This window comes from Chelonoidis abingdonii, chromosome 1 (genome assembly GCF_003597395.2).
Source record: "Chelonoidis abingdonii isolate Lonesome George chromosome 1, CheloAbing_2.0, whole genome shotgun sequence".
Lineage (NCBI taxonomy): Eukaryota > Metazoa > Chordata > Testudines > Testudinidae > Chelonoidis > Chelonoidis abingdonii.
Window position 1 is genome coordinate 155,909,182 of NC_133769.1, and position 18,621 is coordinate 155,927,802.

Consider the following 18,621-nt stretch of genomic DNA (forward strand, 5'->3'; position numbering starts at 1 on the left):
TTTGATTATTAGCAGGTAAATATGCCCAATGATCTGTGATGGGATGTTAGATGGGGTGGGATCTGAGTTATTACAGATAATTCTTTCCTGGGTGCTGGCTGGTGAGTCTTGCCCACATGCTCAGGGTTTAGCTGATCGCCACATTTGGGAGCAGGAAGGAATTTTCCTCCAGGGCAGATTGGCAGAAGCCCTGGAGGTTTTTTGCTTTCTTCTGCAGAATAGGCCGCGGGTCACTTGCTGGAGGATTCTCTGCACCTTGAGGTCTTTAAACCACGATTTGAGGATTTCGATAACTCAGACATAGGTTAGGGGTTTGTTACTGGAGTGGGTGGGTGAGATTCTGTGGCCTGCATTGTGAAGGAGGTCAGACTAGATGAACATAATGGTCCCTTCTGACCTTAAGTCTATGAATAATAAATCAAACTAATACATAGTAACTCCTTACTGACATTTCCCATGCTGGTGGCTCTCAATTTAGTACATGCATGTAAAGCAGTAGACAGCTCTGAGGGCTTTGTGCTAGGTAGAGTATGTGCGCGCATGTGCGGGGGAAAACAATTAACAACTTGGAAAAGCTTCACTGTGCTTCCTCTAAGAGGACAAAGATCCATGAAACAGCTTTCATAATACAATGTTGAACACACATCTTCCCAACCAAACAGCACCTACCCGGTCCTGAGACTCCATGGACGTAGCCAAACACGCTCTCCCTATCTTCATCTCGGATTTTGGGTAGCTTGGAAAAGTTCATCCTGCCCGTTTACCTGCCCGGTAAGAAGACAAACAGTTCATTCTACACAGATCAGCAAGAGACCTAACCCAGTGAGTAGCGGACTCCCCTTTTCAGCTCCCTTCTCCCATTGCTTCCAATTAACAGAAAGCCCAGTGCAGGAGCCTCAAAATTCACATGGCCTGATACACCTTAATTCCCCGCCTCCACCACTATGAATTCACGGCCAGCTATAGTCAATAGCTGTTTGCTTATTTTTTTTAATTCAACAAGACATAGCAGTTTGAACAAGCCTTATTACTAACAACATTGTGACAGTGGCAATACAGAGCCCCACGAGCTTATTGTGGAACTATTTCCACCCTGATTTTAACAGCAGACATTATCACTAAGTACAGCAAACTATGCTTTGAATGTATTATTTTAAGCCCAAAAGTTCATCTCCCAGTCCCCTCCCCCTTGCTGTAAGACTCACTTCAATCTGCAACATTTTACTAGAATAAGTGATTTCACAACTTTCAAACCAGCATTTCTGAGCAGCATAAATACTGTATGCAGCCTAAAGCACCACTATGCCTGGAATCCCCCCAGTGCATTTTTACAGCGTCATTGTTTAGTGTTTGTTATCTCTCTGGGACTGCTACATCAAATGCATGTCTTCTACAAGTCAAGTGATGCCAACACCACAGCATGCAGCTGCTATACGCTCCATTGTTAGACAGCTGAATAGATTCTGCAGGGCTAACAGGAGGCCTTACACTTACTGATTGGGAAAGACAAAATAGATTTAGAGAGCTTAAAACACAACGATTTGCAAAATAACTCCTCATTGACTGGCCATGAACAGACTGCAGATCCATGTTCTTCCTGTAATAACTGGCAGTTGGGCTGCACTGCGCTTTAGGTGCTGAAAACAGCCTTTAACAGCTCTTTGCTTCGTCACCCATCATCCTGCTTGTTGCGTGTTACCTTGGAAACTCACCCCAGTGTTACTGATTTAAGTGGGCATCACTTGGTACCCATATGTTAATTCATTCCTAGAACAAATCCAAATAAAGTGTTGGGAAAAGCCCTGGAGACTGACTGCTCTGTGTACCCGGAGTGCAGATTGTATACAGCCAAGAGCAGTTCATCCCCACCATCAAACCAACCCTGGAGAGCTGAGTTCAGACACATAGAGCATCCTATGCCCAGTGTCTCTGATGAGACAGTTAACAAGGGGGTTCATCAAGACTTGAAAAAAACTTGCCCCAAAACCTATTAGCCCTAGTGAAAGATGCATGTGCTGCTACTCCATCTGCACATACACATCACCTATATCACCCTCGTTGCAGGGCTCCTCTTCCAGTCTGCTCTCTAGGGATGGTAGGGAAAAGGCTGCTGCTCTCCAGGGCACATAGGGCTCAGTCTCCTTGTTCTTCCGTTGTACATGGGCCCTCTGCTTCTCCCTAGCCCCCTCAGCCAGAATTCCTACTCACCCTGAACAAGCAGGTTTTTCCAAGCCCAAGTGCTCACTCACAGAAGTGGTTTGTGTGATGTGGATACCCATTTATTCATTTCCCAGGCCACCAAAGAGATGATCATGACTCAGTCCCTGCCAACTTGAATGGGAACTGGGAACCTAGAGATAAAAGACTGAGTGTTCCATTTCTAATTCCTAGAGCTACCTAGTCCTTCTGGGCACAAAAAGTGTCCTGTGACCGTGCAGTAGCTCAGGAACAGAGTGGAGTCCTCAGCACTCTGAAGCTATACTGTGTAGCTTAGCATTAGAAGCCAATTTTAAACAGTTTGTTGAGAATTCCATCAGCTATTTGACAACTTCAAGAGGGTGTCGTCACCAAAAGGCCACCTGAAGCTCAGGAGTCACAAGCAAGGGCATCGGTGCAGCAGCAGCAGCTCCAGCTGTGTTATTCCACATGTCCCACTGAAAAAGCAGCAGGACTTAGAATTCCACCCAGAACATTCACTCCAAGACATCATTCACCGGTGGAAGCTCCAGAGCTATTAACACTACTGCAGGGTTAGTTCCTACCAACACAATCCTTAAAACAGTGTGCTGAAGGAAAAACCAATCTACAGTCTGTTGTGACTGAACCATGAGAGGTAAAAAGTTGCTGCTTCTCATCCATACTCTCACCTAGGTTAACAGAGGCATAAAAGGGACTTGGATCAGGTCACACCATTCTACGTCAGCTCCTTCTGGAGCTCAGACAAACTGTTCAGCTCAGCAAGGTCAGGTGTGAGCCACAGCCAGTAATGTTATTTGAAAGAGTTTAACTCATCTTCAGTCAAAGCTTTTGAAGAGCCCACAGCACGAGGCAATAGTAATCATTCCAAGGACAGACAAGCACACGCATTTAGACCTGCAGCAAACACACCCTACCTAGATCTTGTCCATCTTTCATCCAGACAGACAATCTCCACTCCTCCTTTGCTTCCCTGTACTTTGTCCAGAAGGCTACCAAAGTCATCTTCCTCACCCACCACTCTCTCCATGTCAAATGTTACCTGATGTCTAAGCACTCCCTTCGGATCCTTCTCCTATGTGGTCAGAACCGCCTCCACATCCTGGTGCACCAAGCTACGAGGCCCAGAAGCATGGACACCTCTCTCAAGGGGCTACAATTCTTGAAATACTGAACACTATTCAGAAACCATTGTTCTGAATCCCTGCCACTGAGCTGCCTAGTAGCTGGTGCTCAGGTTGGTTCTGTAGGTTTTCATCTCAGACTGTACAGTCATCTCCTTAGGGGGCAAGGACTGTGCCACTATATTCTGGACTGTGCCCCCCACACTGGTGGAACTCATATCAGTGTGCTATGGGAGGCTGCTATCTGCCAGCCAGCATTGCACTACAAGCGCAGATACTGATTGTGTTTAGCCTTTAACCACCACCACACTACTGACTTTCATCGGCCAAGACCATCTTACTATGTTAACAGAGCTGGACACGCAAGGATTTTACTAAATTCTTTTAGTCCCTTAAGAGGACTTCCCCAGCCCTTGGGGTTAAACACTACACACAATTCACTCTTCCTTGGTTACCTGAAGTGTGAGCAGAGCAGTAACACAGAATGTAACAGACTAAAAAGTAACAGATCCATAAGTAACAGACAGAAAAGCCCCAAATCCAACAGTTTTCAACCTAGATTCCCCACAGTAAAGTCACTTGGCTACAGAGCTGTCCCCCAAGAAGCGAATGGTTTTCTGCTGCCAGTGTAAGAAAGCACCCAATATTCTCTGTCATGATGACTATCTTTTGCCTTTTAAATTTGATATGTAATCACTGATGGAGAGACGTTCAATGCCCTTCAAACTTTGAGCCCCATATCCTGGGACAAAAATCTGTTTTAGAAATTAAGCCCCTAGTGAGATAATCATAAAGTGCCTTTTTGTAGCAGGAAACAAATTACTCTAGATTTATCATACCATAAATATCAAAGGATTTCTTACCTTTCTTTGTAAGGGAAAAGGACAGGCAAAAAATCCACAGGCCAGATGAAGCAACCCCAGATTTCAGCACTAAAGTAGCAGCATTTAGTAGCAAATGACTGTCCTCCCCAAAAGCCCCCTCAAACCTCCTGCACAGAGGGATGCAAAAAGCCTGCTGCAGAGGGGGAAGAAATTCCAGACACACAGCAAAGACACAGTCACCTGACTTGATGACTCATCAGTCTCTCCCCAATAGCACTGAGAATGCTGCAATAGCAAGTCAAGCTGCCGGAGGCCCATCTGAGCTCTTGTTCCTACATACAGCTTTACTGTATTAACTGTCAGGAGGTAAAAGGAACATCACCATTCATAGCAAGTTCCTCCTGCAATGGTCTCTAGGGGAAAAGCGGTAAATTCAGCTTTGGAAATTAACATCCTTAAAGAAAACCCTTAAAGGATGCAGAATTTTACAACACTTTCTACTATTTGTTTAAGTCAGTCTATACAATCCGTGAATTCACTTTCAGATTTCATACATCAGTTTCAGTGCAAAGTTCTATCCAGCTATTTCTTGGTAGTTTTACATAGCTATGCTTGCACGTCAAGCAGCACAACAGTAATTAGCTGAACATGAGACACTAATTCTAATGCAGTTTTAAAGAATGACTGTTTCTTAATGCTCAACAATCAGCAGCCTATGAATGGAACACAGCTGATACAGTGAAGAAACGGGAGAGAAACTGCAATACTACTTATTACTTAAGTGCTTAAAATAGGGAATGAACTCATGGTAAGATAAGGAATAAGTCCATATGGTGATTTAGTGCTGTTAAAATGAAAAGCCTTCTCTTGCTTAGCGAGCAGAAGAAGGGTATTAGCTATGGAGACCAATGCTCTTCTTGGAGTAAGAACTGCTAGAAATTGCTGTGGAAAATAGTTACATGACAAAAGCATGCTCTGCACTGCACAAAAAATGGGAGGACGTGAGCCCTGTCCCAAGGAGCCAGTAGGTCTTTGAAGAAGTGTCCTCCATCTTAAAATAGTTGCCTCAAAAACAACAAAATAAGCACACAGTTACTAGCCCCTCTCATTAGGACAACAGTACAGATGCTGCCACTCCATTGTGTACATAGCATGGGACTGACATGAAGAATCCTGCTGGCCCAGTGGTTTTGCCTCAGTAAGTTACATGCTGGGATTCAACCTACCATGGTCATTTCACCAAACTGAGAAGGCAGAGGTTTGTTTCAAATGCAGTGAAACTGTCTGATCAGTTTTGATTCCCACCAGGAGACAAGCTTACAGGATCACTGTCCAGGAACCCTTACTGAATTGGCACCACAGCACACATTTGCTGAACTAAGAACAAAAGTTTTCCAGAGAAGTTTCTTCAGGCTGAAGAGGTTCTCACCTCGTACTGAGTTACTGTAGCTCCCAACCCATCAGCCAGACTCAGCTGAGAGTGTTTTGTTCACACAGGCCTACGGATCCTGTTGTAAACAGAGCGCCCCTATAAAATGTCTCCCCCTATGCTCATTTAGCCCATTAGGAGAGTGGAGCGTAGCATACTGTGCAAATCCAACTGTCTGGAAACCTCAGGGTGTGTGGTCAGGGCCCTGTAATTAGTAACAAACACTATACAGTCATCACTGCAATTAGTTTCCCGTCACTTGGCCAGTTAATACTTCCTTTTCCAATAGAGAAAAACTTTAAAGGAGGGTGGAACAGGGGGGAAGGGAGGGGGACATAATAGCTGAATCACTGTAAGCAAATACAAGTTAAACCGACAACATTTCTGCTTCCTAGCTAAAATAAAGGGTCATTCTCCTTGGGGAATGGAAGCAGAGCCCCCAGAACTCTGTACAAACCATTTGAGATGTGAGCTAATGAAGGCTTACAGTAACCCCACCTGCATTCTGCACGGGATTGACATGTTCTAGAATTGCAGGCACCAAGGGGGATTAATGCTTATTTTGCAAGTTTTTAAGAAGTTTACTAGCCCAGAGATATAATTATCATGATAAGAATATTGGAAGATAGAAAGTCACTGTTGTAGACACTATGCCTTAGCTTTCCCATGGAGGCACATCACACAATAATTGCCCCAGGCGTCTTGCCATCTAAACTCTGACTAAAGATTTTTCTAGCTTTATCAGTTGGCCATTGTTTTGAAAGTTACCAACAGAAAAAACAGACACCTTGGTCCTATTTAGATGTTTATATGGCCCATTTCCACAGTAACAGAGATACTGAAACTTTGCTTCAAAGTGGCTCTTAGTTCTTTACTGGCTTAGAGCCTACATCTATGTTCAAAGACTCAGATTCCTATTCAAAGTTGGTAGATTTCAGCAGTAACCCACGAGCTTGACTTCAGCAGAAAACTGTACTGCGTTTGATCATGACTGAAAAAACTGACCAATCTCCAGTATCATACCAGCTAACCTCAGGGTTTAGTCACAATTTAGCTGACTTGACACAGAAGACAGTCTGTCCTCATCTACACTAACCAGGGTCAGACATAATCAGCATTATGTAGTCTAACTTCAATCTTGACAGTCATGTTCAGACATGCTGAAGTTTTCTTGTGAAGACAAACCCTAAATGCTTTAGTACCAAATAACTGTGGAGTGGCCAGCGTGGCAACAAAACAAACAGCTAAAATGGCTAGAAATTCTAGAGATTTTACCAAGGCTTACCAACATCTACATGGATCTAAGTTAAAACAACAGGGAGCTAAATCTGTATTCAAGTCACGTTTGCTTTGTTCTAGAGAATCAGAGAATTTGATATTTCAGTGAAATACTGAAATGAGAATGAACGTTAAAAAAAATTAAATTAAATGCAACAATTTTAAATATAAAGCATTTAGGATCCAAAAATAATTAACAAATTACTGGTAGTTATGGAGAATTAAGTTGCAAGAAAAACTTCTAAGAGAGGAAGGATAAGGGTTTTTTAGCTACCAAAACCCAAGTTTGGGCTTGTGTCGTCTAACAACTGATGACAGCCTCTTCTCAGAGGGAGGGCAGCTGTTGCAAAAGATAGAAAAAACCAAGTTCAGGGTTCTGTATCACATGTGGGGGATGAATGGCTTTACAGTCATATGCCTTGTGCAACAGCCAGTCTGTTCCTCCAAAAGAGAAAGGTTTTCATCAACCTTACTCATTTCAACATTTCAGGCTAAACTCTGCCCTTCCTTACAATCCAGTTAAAGTTAATTGTGTGCAAAGTTATGTTAAAATTTAACATATCTTGTTGCTGAGATGCCATATTCTACTTGCCAACCCATAAAAAATGAGAATAAACCATAGTCTTATGCTAGAAGCACACAATTCTGGCCTATATTACTATTTTGTAAGAGCTAAAGGTTGTACAAGACCGTTGGAAAGAGATTTTGCCGTTAGCACTTTAGCAAGGACCAAGATTTCACATACATTAATTCATTAAATATACCTGCACCTGGCACAAGCCTCTCCACTGGAAAATATATTTCCTGGACTAATAGATGCAGCAATGAAAGGAAAACTAAACTTGCTAATGATATTTGTGCTCAAGTTCTTAAACAATTCAGTGTGCAGTGATTAGATCTCTTCTAAAGGAAAGAATTTCCTGTTCATTTAACATTACATGCAAGAATATTTAAGATACTGTGATGCTAAAGATTCCTTTGTAAAGAAAGATGAATGTTACCAAATCTTCAGTTTAAGAAAAGGAAGGTTTGAAAGTGGTATGTGAATTAATTTTGTATAAAGAGGTATTTATGAGAAACTGGTCTAATACTATAGGTAAGTACAATAGGACAATTCATGGGTTCTTCTAGGAGAGGTTATGATGAATTTTGAATTTGGTTGAATTTGTGAGGTAATGTTGTAAGAGGAGAAAGGGGATATTAAGTTATGGCTGAATTTTCAAGGTGGAGGGAGAAAGGGGGAGGAAAACTAGCTAACTTAACTGAGTTGTAGAAATAAGCTCAGTCAGATTACAGTGCCTTAAAAAAAAAAAAATACCAGTCAGCAGCACTTGGAGAATTCCTAAAATGGTGTTAATAATTGTGTGTGCTTCCAAAGCGGTGGTGTATTTTTAAAAATGACATCTTAATTGTGATGTAGTGTAACTAAGTGTTAAGGATCTAGAAGACAGACACTTTTAGGTCCCGCAACTGACAATACAAGAAGTGCGCCCCTTCTCCCAAGTCATTTGCTGCTGGCTACTTTTTGCATTTCACCAGAGAAGTGTTTTACTTTCCTTCTCATTCATGGACAGCTGGGGTTCCCAACCCTCCAGGACAGTCCTGGAGATCAATCTTTGAATTAAAGATGTCATGTGATCAAACCTCCAGGAACACGCCCAACCAAAATTGGCAACCCTACTGACACTGTATTGTGTTTGGGTTCTCAACACTGGAGGAAGAGGGAAAGTTTTTATATTTCACAGAAACTTGCTTTCATAAGTACTATTCCTATTTAGGGCACAGAAATGTTGACAAGCCCCATATTTAAGGCCTCTCAGTAGATGATGTGGCTTTAAGGGAAGTTGTCACATGAGCATGGTTTATGGTAGTGTAATGTTTGAAAGCAGAAGCCCAGTCTCAATGCAACACCCCCTGCCTCAAATATGCAGAATTTTGCACTGAAAGAGACTGTGAGCAAGTTTCAGCTCAGCTGCCCAGTGCATTGTGAGTTTTTCACATGCACAATGAGACTTTGGAAGTCCTTCTCAGTTGCCAATTACTTCATTTCAAAACCAGACAGATTTCATGTTGCAGAGGCTCTGAGAACCAATCACTGGAACAGGAGTTGGCAAACTTTTTGGCCCGAGGGCCACATCGGGTTTCGGAAATTGTATGAAGAGACAGTTAAGGAAGGGGGTTGTGGCCCAATGCCCACACCCTATCCGCTCCTCCTTGCCCAGACTCCTGCCCGATCCAACCCCCATGTTCCCTGATGGCCCCCCCAGAACTCCTGCCTCATCCACTCCCCACCTCTGGCTTCCTGTTCCTTGACTGCCCTGGGGAACGCCTACCCCTAACTTCCCCCCACGAGCCCATCCAATCCCCTCCTCTCATTCCTGACTTCCCCACCCGCCAGGATACCTGCCCCACCCAACCACCCTTTCTCTCTGTCCCTTGACTGCCCCAGGGACCCCTGCCCTGACTGCCCTCCATTGCCCCATCCAACCCCTCCTCTCATTCCTGACTTCCCCACCCGCCAGGATACCTGCCCCACCCAACCACCCTTTCTCTCTGTCCCTTGACTGCCCCAGGGACCCCTGCCCTGACTGCCCTCCATTGCCCCATCCAACCCCTCCTCTCATTCCTGACTGCCCCCCCCCAGCACTCCTGCCCCCATTCAACCCCCCTGTTCCCTGCCCTCTGACTGCCCTGACCCCCATCCACTCCCCCGGTCCCCTGACCACCACCCTGAACTCCCCTTCCCTCTATCCAACCTCCCTGCTCCCTGCCCCCTTACCACACTGCCTGGAGCACCAGTGGCTGGCGGTGCTACAGCCACACCACTGCCACCGAGTAGCACAGAGCATTGGGTCAGGCCGGGCTCTACAGCTGCTCTGTCCCAGAAGCTTGCAGCCCCATTGCCCAGAGCATTACGCTGGCGGTGGCACGAGCAGAGGCTGCGGGGGAGGGGGAACAGCAGGAGAGGGGCCAGGGCTAGCCTTGTGGGCCAGAAGCATGTGGCCCGCGGGCTGTAGTTTGCTCACCTCTGCACTAGATGCCGCACTGGAGGGTAAAAATAATTCTATTTTTAATCTGAAGGAGGCAAAGATTTTTTCCCTTCCTGCTTGTTTTTTCTTCAAAAATATCAAGAATGTGAAGTCTTGTTATCCTTTTGTCTGAGAACTTCTTGGCTGACTCAGAAAAGTTGCCTGGGAGCGGTCTCAACCCTAATTAAAGGTGCAATTGCGTTGAATTGTAGAGAGCATGCCTTCCAACCATTTGTCAGTAATTTGCATTTAATAAATGTATAAAAAACTGTTTTTAAAAACAGCTTCCTCTGCTAAATTTCACTTCCTTACAACTTGAGATTTCATAACTCTAAGAGATCTGCAGACATCCGTAGAGTTTCAAGGCAGTGAAGACAATGCAAAGTATAAATGGTCAGGGGAAAAAAAAAATTCTGCACTAGGACCACTGTTACAGATATTAATTATCTCAAAAAGGGGCAAACAGTGATGCTAAACATGACAAAACTATTTCAATTAGTTGAAACCAGAGAAAAAATAGCAATTTTAGAGAGACTTAAACAGGTAGGTCAATAGGCAACATGATAGCAGATGAAATTAAATCTTTACAAATGCAAAGTAGTTCCCTCCAATGTGGACGATCTGAACTACTCAGACGTCTTACAGTGTTTTAAATTAACTGTATTAACTCAGGGAAAAGACCAGGGCATTACTGTACACAGCTCAGTGTGCAGCAGCAGTCAAAAGAACAAACATACTGGGTTTCATCACAGACAGGGTAGAGACTAAAGAAATTATAATGCCACTATATAATCAATAGAATACCCTCACCTGGAATACTGTACCAGTTCCAGTCACCATAGCTCAAAGGGCACAACAAAATTACAGGGGTTTCAGAAACGGGCGACAAGAGTAATTAGCAACTTTTAAATCTCTTTTCATGAAAATATTTGCAAGATTGGGACTACATATCTTAAAGAGAAGGTATAAGAAAGGATGTGATACAATAAATGGTATAGGTAAAGTAAATTGGGAACTTCTACTAACTATGTCTCATAATACAAGAGCAGAGGGACATTCAAAGAAATTGAAAGTGGCAAATTCAAATTGTGGAACTCATTGCCAAAAGATATTACTAGGCTGAGAGTTTAGAACTCAGGCAAGAGTTAGACATTTAAACATACAGCTTTAAAAAAAAATAAAATAAAGGGTTTTTGGAAGGTCATTGTGAGAGAAAGCAGCAAAGAATCCTGTGGCACCTTATAGACTAACAGACGTTTTGGAGCATGAGCTTTCGTGGGTGAATACCCACTTCGTCAGATGCTCATAGTGGAAAACTACATGCATCTGACGAAGTGGGTATTCACCCACGAAAACTCATGCTCCGAAACGTCTGTTAGTCTATAAGGTGCCACAGGATTCTTTGCTGCTTTTACAGATTCAGACTAACACGGCTACCCCTCTGATTGTGAGAGAAGACAACAACATCCTAGACAAACCTTACTAAGTTTCATACTGTTGGGGTTTATTGAATGTAAGAACAGTTGTACTGGGTCAGACCAAAGGTCCATCTAGCCCAGTACCCTGTCTTCTGACAGTGGCCAGTGCCAGGTACTTCAGAGGGAATGAACAGAACAGGCAATCATCAAATGATCCATCCCATTGCCCATTCCTACCTTCTGGCAAACAGAGGCTTGGGCCTTTATATTTTGTATTTGCATTCAAAATACAAATGTTTGAGTACTATTGTGGGATTGTATAGAACTTCTTCAGGAGGAAGGCAGGATTAATGCATCTTCTGGGAGATATCAGGAACTTCAAAGGCCCTTTGGGGGATAATACATGTGAAGTGGATTTCCTAGGAAATACTAAGGGGGAGGAGAATGCAAATGACCCACCTAGAATCCATCTTTCTGAAGCTGCACTTTGAGCAGACATCCATTGTCTGGCTGATTACCTATTCAGGGTCTCTTCCAAGAGCCAAACTGGATAAATGAGCGACACAAAGGATAAACATGAGTGGGGGCCGAAAGACTATTCCTGCCTGAGTCCACATGGCAGGTGGGGTGACCACTGCTAAGCTTTTTGGCATGTGTGTGAGGGTTCTTTGTTTTAAAATGTTTTCTTTGTATTCCTTTTAACTTAAGAATAAAACAGGCTTGCTTAGAAAGAACTGCACGGCAACTTCTACTGTGGCAATTACACTGTGTATGGTCTCTGAAGAGAAGGCAAAAGAAGCCTGCTTAGGCAGCCTGTCTTTTGCTGGAGATTTCACAGTATCCTCAAGGGACCATGCAATCTGGAAATATCTCAGGCAGAAGAAAGAGAAATGCTTAACTCCACCCAAGAGAGGCAACAGCTAGGGACCCAGAAACCTATAGTGGGTGCCCTTGCTGGACCACCAAGGGGGCACCTGAAGAAATCAAAGAAGTACACCACTACCTCAATATAACATGAATTTGGATATAACGTGGTAAAGCAGTGCTCCGGGGGTGGGCAGGGCTGCGCACTCCGGTGGATCAAAGCAAGTTCAATATAACACGGTTTCACCTATAACACGCTAAGATTTTTTGGCTCCCAAGGACAGTGTTATATCGAGGTAGAGGTGTATTAGACATTTAAACAAATCATACAAAGTTACAATAAAAAAAGGTTTAAGAAGGATATCAACCCTTAAACCTCAGGACATTTTTAACAACCGAGGGTTAGGACCCTTAAGGGCAGGATATACCCTTTTTGCCTCTGTTACAGGATGACTCTTCTGAAGCAGCTGGTATGAGCCACTGGCAGACATGATATTGGACTAAAAGACCACTGCTCTGATTCAGCATGTCAGTTCCTTTTTTCTCCTTCTACTTTCGAAAATGAAAAAAAGCAGAAAAAAGTTTCAGGACTTGTGTTTTCACTATGAAGAAACAAAAATAATGAAGATAAAGCCATTTTTTTTCCCTTGGTAGGTCACCTTTAAGTCCAATGCACACATAGTGACTAATCACCCCTAGGAAAAGAGGATAAGTAGTTCTGGATCCACTATTTCCCTAGAATACAACATTAGGGGCTGGTCTACACTATGGGGTAAAATCGATTTTAGATACGCAATTTCAGCTACGTGAATAACGTAGCTGAAGTCGAATATCTAAAATCGATTTACTCACCCGTCCTCACCGCGCGGGATCGATGTCCGCGGCTCGCCATGTCCATTCCAGAACTCCGTTGGGGTTGGTGGAGTTCCGGAATCGATATAAGCGCACTCAGGGATCGATATATCCTGTCTAGATTAGACGCGATATATCGATCCCCGAGCAATCGATTTTAATGCACCGATACGGCGCGTAGTCTAGACGTGGCCTAGGAGTTGATGGCTGTACCACAAAGGAAGAGAACTGTTCTGTTTTCCCCTGTCTACTCTACCCCTCTGAAGTAGTCACACTTATCAGAATACACAGTGAGTAAGGGTGAAACACATAGGCATGACATTCCATCTCAGTCCATTGTCTGGTTTTCTTGATGCTGTTCCCCTCCTATGGGTCATGTGGACTTGCTGACTCTTTTTTCCTGAGTAGTCAATATTTTCAAGTCAAAAGAAAATTTTGGAGTCATGTTGAAGGAAAAAATGTATATATTTTTGTTCTTCCCCTCCGACAGGAGCTCACATCCAACACGGTCAAACTTGTTTTAACAGAGGCAAAACAGTAGGTGGGATATTGTGTAATCCCTTTGCTACTTTAAAGATGGGATCTTTACCTTCCACCTAAAGAGACAGACTTTCTTCAGAGACTTCTGGCCTTAGTCTGATTTCCTGTATAACAGAGCTCATAGGATTTTCCTTGTATATTTCCTGCTTCAAGTCCCGTAGTTGTACTTGAACTATAGCATATGTTAGAAAAACATTTACTTTTGCTTTAAAGATGTCCAATGATGGAGAATCCACCACAACCCTTGGTAAATTGTTCCAGTGGTTAATTACCCTCACTGTTAAAATCTGACACCTTATTTCCACTCTGAATTCATCTAGCTTCAACTTTCTACCACTGGATTTTGTTATTTGTTTTGTCTGCTAGATTAAAGAACCATCTATTATCAAAATCCTGTTCCCCTTGTAGGTACATATAAACTGTGATCAAATCATCCACTGAATCTTCCCTTTGATAAGATAAATGGAAGAAACTCAATCTCTCTTCTCGCTATACAGCACATTTTCCAGTCTTTTGGACATTCTTGCAGCCCTTCTCTGAACCCTCTAAAATTTATCAACATCTTTCTTGAATTGTGGACACTAGAACTGGACACTACTCCAGCAGGGGTTGCACCAGTGTCAAACAAGGAAGTAATATAACCTTCCTACTCTGTTTTCCCATTTAGATATCCAAGCATCAAATTAGCCCTTTGACCAGTGTCATACTGGTAGCTAACATTCAGCTGCTTATCCACCATGATATCAGTGACCTGTTCTCTTGATTATATACCATTCCCCCAATCTTTGGTCATTTGTAAATTTTAATGACTATTCATTTTTATATTTTTCCTCTAATAAAAACCAGAAAAAGTTATATAGCATAGGGTAAGAACCGATAGCTGTGGGACACATCCACTTGATGATTCTCCATTTACAATTACACATTGGGACTGATTAGTTAATCAGTTTTTAATCCATCTAATGTGTGCAATGTTGATTTTGGATTGTTATAGTTTATTAATCAAGATGTCATGCGTACCAAGTCAAATGCCTTACACAAGTCTACTATATCAACACTACTACCTTTATCAATTAAACTTGTATTCTCATCAAAAAATATCAAGTGTAGCAATTTAGCCAAGATCTATTTTTGATAAATCCATGCAGATTGGCATTAATCACCCTCCTTTAATTCTTTATTAGTTGAGTCCCCTATCAGCTATTCTATTATTTCATCTGAGATCGATCTCAGGCTGACGGGCCTATCTGTGTCTGTGCAAGCAAAAGGAGCATGAGAATACTTAATGAAAATTAATAAGAGCCTTAGATGCGGTGTCAGAGTTCTGGAAGAAGTCAGGGCTTGGTCTACATATGGAGCTCTTCAAGATCAGGTCCACATGTGGAGACACTTATTCAAGAATAAGACAGTCTGGCCTGGTCTACACTACGCGTTTAAACCAATTTTAGCAGCGTTAAACCGATTTAACTCTGCACCCGTCCACACAACGAGGCCCTTTATATCGATATAAAGGGCTTTTTAAATCAGTTTCTGTACTCCTCCCCAACGAGAGGAGTAGCGCTAAAATTGGTATTACCTTTATCTTTGTTTTTTTTTCTTTTTTTTTGTTTTTTTCTCCATCTCAAACAAATAATGACTCCCTATCATCCTCTTATTATCAAAAATTCTTCTGCCTAAATATGGTCAATTCTATAACCATTTATCAAACAATACACGCTGTCTTTTTCAGATCCAAATGTATATCTTTCCATTTATTTTTCCTGTCAACAACCCCACCTTTTTCTTCCCTCTCCCAACCTCCTTGTTCTTCAGTCCCCCCATTTGTTTTCTAATTAAAAATTTCTTTTAATAATAAAACTTTATTTACTTAATAATTATTATCTCCTCAGCTTCTATTATACCAACAGACTTTGTAAACTGTTTTTTCATACCCATATCCTTCTTTTATTGATAGTCCCCACATTAATCTTTTCTTTTACCATAATTTTATTCTATTTTCTACCCCATCTATTTTTTAAACTTACCACTTCTTACCATCTATTTTAATGATTAATCTTCCTTTTTTACCCTCCCCCCATGCCTACCTCCATCAACATCACGTAATTAACATAGCAGTCATATTCCCATCTCCACGATATTTATGAATACTTTCCTTCATGCTGCATCATCTTTCATCTACGATAATCAGGTAATATATTCATAAAAAATCATAATGATTTTTTTCCCTTTCTTTCACATTTAATTCATACTATCATACCCTTAACACCCACAATTTTACCCTACATGCATTTGATATCACAAGAATGCAAACCTTTCTAATTGTCTTACTTTACTATCTCATACCTCTCCCTCCATTTCATTTCATTCTTTCTTTTCCATTACGCTTGTCACGTCACCTTCTTACTCTTTTATATATCCTACATTTTCCAAATGTCATTTTCTTCTTGTAACGGATGCTTATAAACAATTCTCTTCCCCATACGGCAATCAATCCAGTATTCCCTCTGTCCACTTACTCTTTTATACTTCATCTCACCGTCTATCAGCTCCACCCGTCAAACAGTAATAAATAAATTCACGCTTTCTCTACCTTCCACTCATCCGTTATTTATTTCTTCCATACATCAAATGGTCACTTTATACCGCCTTATGCCTATACTCATTTTCCCACACTAACCCTATCCGATATACAGAAGGAGAGTAATGATGACTGAAGAAAGAAGAGAGAAAGAGGAAGGGGTTTCGAGGAAGAACAGAATGCAGTGAAGCGAGAGGGGAGGTTAGAAGAGGGATCGGTCCCGCATTTATATTTAACTTTATCCACATACTAAATAAAACTGATTTAAACCTTTATATCGATATAAGGCCCCTGATGTGACTGGGTGCAGAAGGAAAGATAGAACCTATAGACGAGAATAGGGGAAATAGAGCGTTTATTAAATCGTACTGGATAACGCTGTGCCTAAAATTGTTTAAAACGCGATTTTAGTGTAACCAGAAATCCTCTTCTTTCTTTGTCCCCTCCTCCGCGTAGTCCTTCAACCGCAAACTCTGTACTACCGGATATTTGTCATCGTTGGGATCTTATGAGCCTTTTAACAGCGCCGCGTCGGGCTCGGGTCCACCCCCTGTCTTCTCTTATCGCGGTTTAGTAGGCTTCAGCATTGACGCTGGCTTATACGACCTGCGTTTATTCTTCTGGTAGTTGCGTATTGGCTAGGTGGAGATCTGGTGAGTCTACTACTACGCGTTTTTTACCAATTTTTAACAGCGTTTAAACGATTAATCGCACCCTCCACACAACGAGGCCCTTGTATATCGATATAAAAGGTTTTTAAACAGTTTCTGTCCATCCTCCAACGAGAGGAGTAGTAAAATTGGTCATTCACATATCGGATAGGTTATGTGTGCGCAAATGAGTATGGTCTCGAGGCGGTATTAATCCCACGTGCACCTTGTGTTCGCTTGCAGCAATCCAAACTCGGATGCAGTGTCCGGTAGCAGGAAAACCCGTGAACTTTGATTTTCATTCCTGTTTCCCAGGGTCGAGCGCTGTCAGCACGGTGTGCGGATGCAGTCCCAATCAAAACGGTCCACGTCTGGACCGCACGGAGATACTGATTAGATTGCTTCTTGGGAGACAACATCTTTCTATCAAGCTCCGTTACAGAGACGATTCCAAGCATTTGAAAAAAACTGTCCAGGTTTGATACGAGTCCCAGCACAGTGCTGCGTACAAGCGTATGAAACCAAAGAATAAATGACACTCAAGGAGGAGAGGAGTACTGAGACTCACTATCCCCTCCACAGCAGTCTCCGAAAAGCGTTTGCTTCTTGCTGAGCTCCAGATGCCTGTAGGGGTCAAAAACACATTTGTCAGGCTGGTCAGAGTAGTAGCCGTCACATGTACCCCCTTTCCCCCTGCCCGCTGAAAGAAAGCGAAAAAAATTCATTCTTGACTTCAATTCACCTATATCTATAGAATGCTACGTAGTGCGAATGCGCGCGTGAAGAGCAGTATCCTCTCCCCTCCCTCCCCCGTTTGGCAGATGTACAATATGACTGCTACCGCATCAATCATCAGCCGTGATGCTCCTGGCTCGGCCTCAGGTGAGGCTGCGGGTGGCACCTGGTAAAATAGAAATGATACCAGCTCATTCCCAGGTAGATGTACAGAACGCTGTAACGTACTTTCTAGCAACTGGGCTGAGGCTACCAATCACCCCCTCCCCTTTCATGTGTATAAGAAAAGATCTGTGCTGCCTTGGACTATCATACAGCCAGGATCGATGGCTCCTTCTCCCCACCAGCTTAATGTCCTCGTCGGACTATCATAGCAGCTGCGAGGCCGCTCCCCTCATATTTCTCAGTAACAGTCAGCTGTTCTATTCCAGCATTCTCTTATTAATCAGACACAAATCGGGGGACAACTGCCACAGCAGCCAGGAGGGCTTGGGAGGAGGAGAAGCACGGGGGCGTTGTTGCAGGCACCCTGAGGCCAATGACAGCTCAATCATTCTGCAGATCTGACCAAGAGCAGCTGGCCTCGCGTTTCTGACATGGTGCTCACTAGTACCAGCTGCCCCATCATTCTGCAGACTGAACTATGTTTTAAATACATAAACGAGAGATTGATCAGGATCACTCTCATTTTTTGTCTTTGCGCCCAGCTGGCCGACCTCAGCCAGGGCACCCACAGAAACAGCAGACGGTACAGAACGCAGAAACCGTATCTGCTGTCATGGAAAGACAAATGAAGGTGGCGCTTGTGTAGCGCGCAATAATCACCCCTCTTACAGCGGCACTCCAGGTCACATCCAGTGACAAGTAAAAAAAAAAATTCTGAACGGCTCCATGTGTTGCCTATGCTATGTGTCTGGCCAGGGCAATTCCAGGTAAAAAGACGCAAAGATGATGTCCTGCTGTTCTTTCCAAGGAAGGAATGACCAACGAGCATGTACCCAAACCACTCGCGACAATGATGCTTTTGCCCCATTCAGTACTGGGATTCTCACTCCAGAATTCCAAGGGTGGGAGACGCGGGGAACTATGGATAGCACGCCATAA

At 42.9% G+C, this 18,621-nt stretch overlaps 1 protein-coding gene across 4 annotated transcripts in view; it reads right to left on the reverse strand.

Moving 5' to 3' along the window:
* The window catches only part of ATP6V1A (ATPase H+ transporting V1 subunit A), a 44,261-nt gene that overhangs the window by 23,108 nt on the left and 2,532 nt on the right, over nt 1-18,621 (reverse strand). For 2 of the 4 annotated variants that reach the window (XR_004372763.2, XM_032773613.2), the window contains exon 2: nt 670-764. Coding sequence is in view for 3 of the 4 variants with exons in the window: in XM_032773613.2 (XP_032629504.1) it covers nt 670-751 (82 nt within the window). In the remaining variant the exon portion in view is untranslated. Of the gene's footprint in view, nt 1-669; nt 765-4,183; nt 4,363-7,125; nt 7,148-18,621 lie in introns of those variants that run through there. The other 2 variants (XM_032773615.2, XM_032773614.2) reach the window with 2 other exon arrangements.